This window comes from Dromaius novaehollandiae, chromosome 8, assembly GCF_036370855.1.
Source record: "Dromaius novaehollandiae isolate bDroNov1 chromosome 8, bDroNov1.hap1, whole genome shotgun sequence".
In the NCBI taxonomy this organism is placed as follows: domain Eukaryota; kingdom Metazoa; phylum Chordata; class Aves; order Casuariiformes; family Dromaiidae; genus Dromaius; species Dromaius novaehollandiae.
The window spans coordinates 17,869,865-17,878,645 of record NC_088105.1 but is presented as its reverse complement, the minus strand read 5'-3'; the positions used below and the strand labels follow the sequence as shown (position 1 = coordinate 17,878,645).

The window sequence follows — 8,781 nt, the reverse complement described above, 5'->3', positions numbered from 1 at the left end:
GAAGACTTCTTCCTAGATGATTTCAAGCTACGTTCTTCACCTGATACGAAGTACCAAGAAAACAGATGCATTGGAGAAAACTCAGCTGAGAGGCATTTATTTCAGCCCCTAGATGTGCATGCTGTCAAAGTTACTAACAATGGGTGAAATCTTAGGTCAAAAAGTTCTCATGATTTCACTAGTGCCAATATTTCATACAAACTACTGAGGAACAGCGTGGAAAATTCACCACAGCAGAAGCAGGGTCAAAACTCGTATCAGCCCTTTAGAATAGACCAAAGTGTCTTGCAGTATATTCAGAGCTGGCAATCCACCAGCCTGCTCAGGGACTATAAATGCTCAGTTTGGTGGATCAGGGGACAAAAAGGACAAAAATCAAGAGGTGGTCTTAAAAAGAGAGAGGGGAAAAGAAAAGGCTGCATAGCAAATGATATCACACTGAAGAAAAATAGCGATAGGAGAGATCATACAAAACATTTCTGGAAATGAAAGACTTAACATTCAAGAAAGAAAGACAGACAGAATGAACAAACCTCTAGAAAGCTTTTCTTTCTGTGACCCTACTTTATGAATAATGGTCTTGTTCTGTTGCTACAAATAATGAAAACTTCAAAACCAGCCCAGATTTAGATGCAGAAAGGTAGCACCACCTACCCAGGTAAAAAAAGACATCTCTTGATCACCTTCATTTCTTTTTTAAACCTGTCTGATTTTTAAATCAATGCATCTTTTCACATATTCATGTGGCTGACCCATCTGAGTAAGATGCTACTTTAGCTAACCTAGACAAAAATGAGGGTAGCTCCCCAAAAGATAGCAATACATTTTCTCCCCTTTTGGATAGCCTTCAGGTGCTGAGGGAAACTGGGGTAAGTCCAACAGTGTATTTTTTCTGTCTGACCAGTGCACAGACCAAAGCCCCTCAGCCCGTCCTCCGAGTTACCCAGACATACAGCCAAGACACGATCCGTATTAAAGCTGAGTTTTGGACAGACTTAGAAATTTTCATGCGTTATTCAGATGTGAACATTTAAGAAGAAAGTACACATTTGTCAAACATCTGTGCTATCCTCAATACTTTTCATTAAGTAGCCAATATAAATTCTGTGAAACACTAGAATATCACTTACTACTTGAACTGCTTGAGCTGGCTGAAAGACTAGATTTCCCCCTTGTTTTCTTTTTATTCCATTTGCAAATTTAATGACACTGGAATTACAAAATAGATGGTTTCTCATGAGTATTTTGTGACTGGTGGCAAGGCATCTTTCAGTATTTATAGAGGTCTTATCCTAAAAAAAAGACTTCAATATTTTATTAATGACTACTTTGGCAAGATGTCTAAATTTTAATTCAAAAAATTAATGATCTCTTACCAATTGCAGTGGCTTGTTGGTTTGGGTTTTTTTTCCCCCAAAGTTGGCAAAGCTTCAAATATCTTCCCATTTTTTGCACATAGCTTTTTTCTACCTCTTTGTTTAGTATTTTAAGGATCCCATAATCAGAAGACTATAGCTTAGATCATAAATTGATGAATTATGAAAACATTAAACATTTTCCTTTATTTTACTTTAAATATTTCACTTCCCACAGCAGGACAGAAAATCTGGAGACTGCTCAGAAATACCCTCAAAAAAAGCCTCCAAAGCTCTCCAGAGAAAATCTTAAATTTTCGACTTGATGTCCTCTCTTCTAACTTGTGAAGCTCTGCCAGCAAATTTGCATCTAGTTCAGCCACACCGGGCTTAGCAGTCCCGTGTGATCACTTCAGATTTATTTGCATGGCTTCTCAGCGTTTCAATCTTCGAGCAGGACTTGCTAGCTGATTAAGATTATGAAAGTTTAGCCTTATAAAAAAGCAGTTGTGGACACCAAATGTTGAACACGCATAGTCAAGGCACAGATATTTTCTGATTCGTAACTGGTTATTGGAGTGCTGCCAATAACGCACAGAGTAGGAGTATGGCAAAGCAAACGTCTCCAGTAATTTGCCTTTACTTTAGCCCAGCTGACCTTCGTTCCTAGCTAGGCTCCCAAAATTTTCATTCAAAGAAAAGACAATAGTTCACTCTCACCACCTACAAGAGAATGGTAGGAATGGTTTTAGAGTTGGTCAGAATAAAATTAAAACAAAATTTGCAAAAAAAATTATGGCATTTCATGAAAATCTTCCTAATTGTTTCATCTAACTTCCAAATCACTGCATTTGCTATCTACATGATACGTGTGTGTGTGTGTGTGCGCACGCGTGTGCATGTGCGCAGGAGAAAGAGGGAAGGGATGAAAATCCGGAGAAGGAAGCCGGGACAATCAGAGGTTAACAAGTCAAGAATTTCCAAGCACAAGTACTTTGCTAAGAACATTAGACTCTACCTGTATTTACTTCCATGTGTTTCTGCGGCCAAACTTTTAAGAGTACACAAGAAATACAGAAGGAAAAACTTTTTATCCATCCCTTCGAGTACTTTATAGAAAAATTCCCCATTAGAAATAAATGATCTGAGTTGAAAAATCAGCATCTGTAACATTGTACCAAGAATTCTGTAGTCGACAGGGATTACTGAGGCATTTGATAGGCTGCATCCGTGTGTCAGGTAGAGTTAACTTCCAGCATGTAGCAAAATGCTACTTCAGTCACCCATATCCAGAAGTCTGGAACTACAAGACTAGAATCCGGGGTGATGACCTTTTAAAATATCAGTGTAGAGTTGTCAAAATAAGTTTAAAAATAGGACAGATATTGGAAAATAAATTTGTTTTACTGAATACTTGGAAAAATGTGTGTAGTATCTCATTCATATTCAAGGCCAAACATGAAGTGAAATATCTCTTCTCCTGTTAAAAAGTGGTATTTAATTAACTATTGATTTCCACTCAATTATTCAAGGGAAACAGTGGTCAATATTGATGGGACAGATATTTCACCATTTTCATTGCCTGGATTGTAGGAAGCATCCACAGCAATGAGTAGCCTGGAACAAGCAAGCTCAGTAGGTGTACCATCAGATAAAGTATTTTGATTTTGCATAGTGATATGGCTGAGTATGTGCAGTATGAAGGTAAGGTCAGCTTTAAAGATATATAGCTTCAGTTATAAGATATAACTCAAATATTAATTTTAAATTTTTTAAGTTCATTTTTTGGACCTGTTACACTGTACTTTTCCTGGGTTGTTCATCTCTCGTATTTAGTTGGTGGTGGTTTACTGTTCCTTGTACATAGTATAAGCACTATTTTTGCAATGAATATAAAGATCTTTAGAAATCAGACAGATGCAGTCATCATCATCATCAATGCTATACATGCCTTTGTTGTACCTCAAGTTTTGACGTTACTGTTCAGAAGCTGGACATATTCATATTACTTTTAAAAATAAATTTAAAAACATTTATAAAACTGTACATTTTGTTGTAGAATTAAGTAACAGCTTTACAGTAAAATTAGCAACTTTTCTCTATTATCAACTATTTTGAGTATTTCCAAGTATGTCTCTAAACCCAGTCATCTTCCCCTAATTCCCTGAGGGAAAACTGCTGCTACGTTCCTGCCGAAGGTGCAGGATCAGCCCTTAGATCGTTACTGAAATTACCGCTCCTGGGGAAAGCGGCACCGTGACCTAGCGCACACTCTCCGGCGGGAGGTCGCGGGGACTCAGCCGGACTGACGCATTTACGTAGTAGGTAGTCACCCAAGGAAACGTGCCAGCTGAGATTAGGTAACGAAAAAAAGCCATAGAATTTGCAAGCACAAGAACATATAACGCGAGCTCTAAAATTTCTGCCCGTGATATTTTCCCCCAAGTCTTTTGTCAAACCAGACTTCAGACGTTATTACATCAAGGTACAACGTCTAGCTGAGATAGTTTTAAGATGCCGGCTATTCTTGTACCAAAGCAGCCAATCTAATTAAGGAGAAATATTTGATCTGTAACAGAAATAACATTATCTTTTATTTCCATATGTACATGCCATATAATCCCCATCAAATAGCATACCGACTTTCCCATCTGCAGTTGCCTTATCTTTTTGTGTATTTTTTTTTTTTTAAGATCATTAATACATGCAACTCGTCAGTATGAAACACTGGCTTCTCTTACAGACCTTTTTACTTCAGCGAAGCCGTGTTGCATTTTTAACCACCATTCGTGTTTTCTAAAAGCTCTGTGCTCTAGATACCTCGTCCCTTCCCAACAACCACCCTCACCTTGAGTCCCAGTTCAGTAATAACTGTAAAAATACAGACAGGGCACACAGCACATATTAAGTAACGTCACATTCAGTGGTCTGAAACGATAACATCTTCCAAGACTACAGTTAAAAACAAAACAAAAACAGCAGATAAAATAAAAAATGCAAGCTTTAAAGTGTTCAAAAATTGGGATGCATCCCCCATTTACAAGCCTCGAGGAGGGGAGGGAGGTATCAGACGAGCCACTAGTGGTTTAGCCCTGTTTTTCGCGCGGGAGTTTCTCCCACAGATGAACTGACATTTATGCGGCCCCTCTCCCCCTCCCTCCCGCTGTCTTGCAGCGAACGTGTGCGACAACGAGCTGCTGCACTGCCAGAACGGAGGGACGTGCATCAACAACGTGCGCTGCCAGTGCCCCCCGGCCTACACCGGCATCCTCTGCGAGAAGCTCAAGTGCGAGCGGGACCCGGGAGGCTGCAGCCAGAGCTCGGGCCCGGGGGTGCCGTCGCGGGGCCCCCTGTCCCCGCTCGCCGCCCTCCTCGGCGTGACGGGACTGCTCGTGTTCTAGGGGCCGCGCGGCTGGTGGCACCGCACTCGGACTGCTTCGGCTGCCGCGCGCCACGGGACCGCGGGATACAACCCGAGCGCTTGCTGCTAAAACCGAAAAAACGAAAACAAGGCGAGAGGAGACAGCGCCGCGCACGGACTCGGCGGGCCCAAGCGAACTAAGCCATACCGGCGGGCTGGGGGCAGCGCCGCCAGGCAGGACGCCGCACCGCTGGCTCGCGACGGGGCGGCCGTCGCCCCACGCCCCGGCCTGGCCGGGACGGCTCCGAGCGCCCCGACACGGCCGCGGGGCCGCGACGGCGATGGCTGCGGGCGAGCGCCGGGCACGCCGAGGCGCTCTTTGCTGTCAGCGCATTGCGGGCCCGAGGAAACCTGCGCGAGCTGCCGCGCCGGCCCCGACTCCTCCCAACGCGTGCTTTAGTGAACGTTGCTCTGTAACCCCTGTTGGTCGAACGATTTCTTTGTCTGATGTTAGTGATGCACATGTGTAACAGCCCCCCAGTAAAACTCCAGCCAGCCAGACCCTTGTATACCTTAGCAGCGCGGCACCGGCGCCAGGCTGCGTTCACCGACCGTACAAGAGTGGCTGTAGGACAAAAAGTGTATTTATCCTTTTGTATTCAAATGAAGTTATTTTTCTTGAAACAATGTACAATGTAGATTTTTTGTATTATTGCCTATTTGTGTTACCAGACGATTTGTTAATGTATTTAATTCTAATCAGATAAGAGGAAAAATATTACTTTTTATTTAGTCCTTTTCTTTTTCCTTTCATTTAATTGTGCAGAGATTTCTCTGTATGGGCAACGTGCTGGCATCAAAGAATATCAGTTTACATATATAACGAGTGTAATAAGATTCCACCAAAGGACATTCTAAATGTTTTCTTGTTGCTTTAACACTGAAATATTTCAAAGAATAAAAATTCCTGCATAAACAACTCCAGGAATATGCATCGCTATTTCTTAAGACTTTTTAGAAAAGAAAAAAATTTCGATCGTTTGTCATCGCCTGGTAACGTGGAAGAAAAGCAGACTCAACAATGGAAATTACATCACAACCATCCAACCCAATTTTATTTTACTATTACCATTATTATTTTGGCAAACAATTCTAAATATAAAGGCTATCATTTGTTTGGGGAAAATTTCATCAAATGCTAAGGCTCAGAAAAGGCAGGAAAAGCTGTTTAGTTCTTGTCTTTGTTCTCTCAAGTCACTGCAGAAATTATTCCAAGACTAATTTACAAGGTATTACAGAGGCTAGTCTTTAAATCATGCCATTTTTGTGGATTTTGGCAGTAATGAAGTAGATATAGCCACTGCTAAAATTTGTTTCTCCAGAAGCTCCATTAGAATAGTTTTATATATGTACTAGCCTGCCTAAGAAACTGCAAAAGCAGCAGCAATCACAAAAAAAAAGATTTAAATTTTAATAAAGTCAAATTTAATATTTAGAAGGACTGTCAAAATATACAGCAGCAAGTAGATAAAAAGTGCTGCTCCAGCAAATAAAGTTTGTTTTAAGTATTGCCCGAAGTGTAATAAATTCTTGTTTCTGCCTTTTATTAGGCCAATTACTGAGTGTGACAGAAAAGGATAGCACGAATAGAGAGGCAAGCCAAAACCACAGCAGCGTTTCAAAGTCATAAGGAGAAAAAAAAAAAAAGAAATCAAAAGGTAGCAAGACTGTGTGGATTCATTTCCTCGCAATTTTCTTCATATGGGCTGTAAATATCTTACCAACATAATAGCCTAGTATGGAAAACTATTAATCAGCAAAAGAAAAATTCCTGCGAGAAATAAATTCTCCCTGGCTGCCTCTTCCGCGCGGGAAGAGCCGCGCTGGGGCCCTGCAGCCTCCCCGCGCCGAGGAAGCGCCCCGGCGAGCCAGCACCGCCCTCGGGAAGGGGCCGCTCTTCAGCCCCAGAAGGAAGGCCCCCGCGAGGATGAGGACGAGGACGAGGAAGGTAACCCGCTGATGCTTGTTCACGCTCTCGCCGTGGTCCTTCACAAAGGTTTGCTATTTGCACCGGCACTCTCGCGCCACGGACTAAACAAGATAAAGCAAAGATCAATCAAGAGCGTGGCTGGTTGCCAGCCGTGGCCTACGTGACATTGCAGGTGTACGTTACAAGCATGTTCACAACAATAAATACAAAATTATATTGCAGGCTCATTGAGGGATATAAATGCTAACACAGGTGACATGCAAAGCTGGAGATACCTATAATTAAGTGGATTTCTAATATTAAAATGTGGAATTTAAGTCGTCTTAAGGCTTATTAGCATAGACCAAATTCAGATTGTGTAATTATTGGAAAAAGATGCACTTTAACTGTCATTATAAACTCGAGGCTTTGCGAAAGTGCTCAGAAAGCACGTTGCGCACGTTTGGCTATAAGGGATTCTGCCGGCAGTGCTGAAGTCTAATGAGGATCAGATTGTAATCAGTCAGCTGCATTCCCATTGCGTGTCGCGACGAGCCGCTAAAGCAGGGCAGAATATATGGCTTTCCACATATTTAGCTACTATTTCCTGCATTTTACTTTCCCTCACCTATTAATAAAATCATAATTTTAGGTGTACATTCAGTGGAAAGTTTTCTTATCAATCATCATTTTCTTCAGCTTCAGTATTTATGCCTCTGAACTCCCCGGAACTTCACTAACTGAAAATTTTGAATACAAGTTTCTGCTATTGTACCCCAACTATATTTGTAAGAGTGCGCGCGTGCCTCTACGGAGAGGGGAGGAGTTTTACATTGCTCTGCATTGCTTCACCTGTGTTTTCACCAAATCTAGTGGGAAACGAAGGCAGAACCTGTGCTCCCTATTTCAGAAGCTGTAAAGAACAAGACTCTTTCTGCAAAGACGTGGTGGGATCTTCCCATGCTGGCATGTAGTCGCAGTGTCTGCTTTACTTTTCATTTGAAAACATACACCCCTTCCAACGTATTCTAGGTTTCGTGCAGTGGGGATCGTGTCCCTCTGAATGCCCGTAAAGTAATAAACACCTGTATGATACTAAAAAAATAACAGCAGCAGCATGATCACTTAATTGGCATTTTGGTTGGTAGCAAAACACAGCAAAAGGGGCTCCTGCTGAGCTATCGTTTCCTGTATAACATGTCTTTCCTGGAAGGTCTGGCATGCGCGAATTGACCAGGCCACCTTGCTGAGTTGTTCAGAGAATTATGATGTTAAACTCAGCATTCATATTTAGTCAAACTTGTGCAATTACATGAGTCTTAGCTGTTTTGCTAAACCAGCCAGTCCTAGTCAGCTTGCAGTTCCCACGTTTCTAGCTAGAGCATTGGTTCTGACCTGGGACCCACACGTCCCAGCTGAAGATGCTGTGGCTTACGATAAGGTGCAGCTCCCTTACAAGGGAGCTGTCAGAAATTTCCATGTGAAGCTGGCCATCCTTCTCAAAGGGACATCAAGACAGATGCATCTAATGGGCTGCAAAACTGTTTCAAAAACAATAAAAAAAAAACCCCAAAACAGATAGACTGAGGTTAACCCCAAATATTGCCCTCACACAATAATTGATCTAATACTTTATCATGACTGAGCCACAGATGAGGAATTATTTCACATAGTGAATATAACCAAAAAAGTGCAAAAGACTCCTCAAATTTAGAAAGAGCTCTTCTGCTTGCATATAATTTTACACATCTTTCTCATAACTCCAAGACACCAGGGGGATTTGTTACAGCCTCATTGGGATTCCAGGTTTATTAAACCATAGAATTAACTAGATTCATCCATGCATGCAGTTCATTCACCTGTGAGAAATTTGAGTAATATTTTTCACAGTTTTTTTTCCATAAAATACGCAATACCAACCTCCAGCCCAGCCTTCATATTTGTCCTTGCAAATGCAAACTTACAGATCTAAATATTAAGGCATGATCCACCAATACACTTCTAGGAAAAGTCATAAGTGCAATTATTTATGGATTCAAAGATTTATCCACCAAATCCCAGAACTGGCATTGGATATGTTACATTAACCAACCTTA

General features: G+C 41.6%; 1 protein-coding gene across 10 annotated transcripts in view; it reads left to right on the top strand.

Annotated features, from left to right (window-relative positions):
* Positions 1-5,695, top strand: part of NTNG1 (netrin G1) — a 160,590-nt gene extending 154,895 nt beyond the window's left edge. For all 10 annotated transcript variants that reach the window (XM_064515810.1, XM_064515809.1, XM_064515812.1 and 7 more), the window contains one exon: positions 4,530-5,695. In XM_064515810.1, coding sequence (XP_064371880.1) covers positions 4,530-4,756 — 227 coding nt within the window. In that variant the 3' untranslated portion in view covers positions 4,757-5,695. The remainder of the gene's footprint in view (positions 1-4,529) is intronic.
* The last annotated feature ends 3,086 nt before the right edge of the window (positions 5,696-8,781 follow it).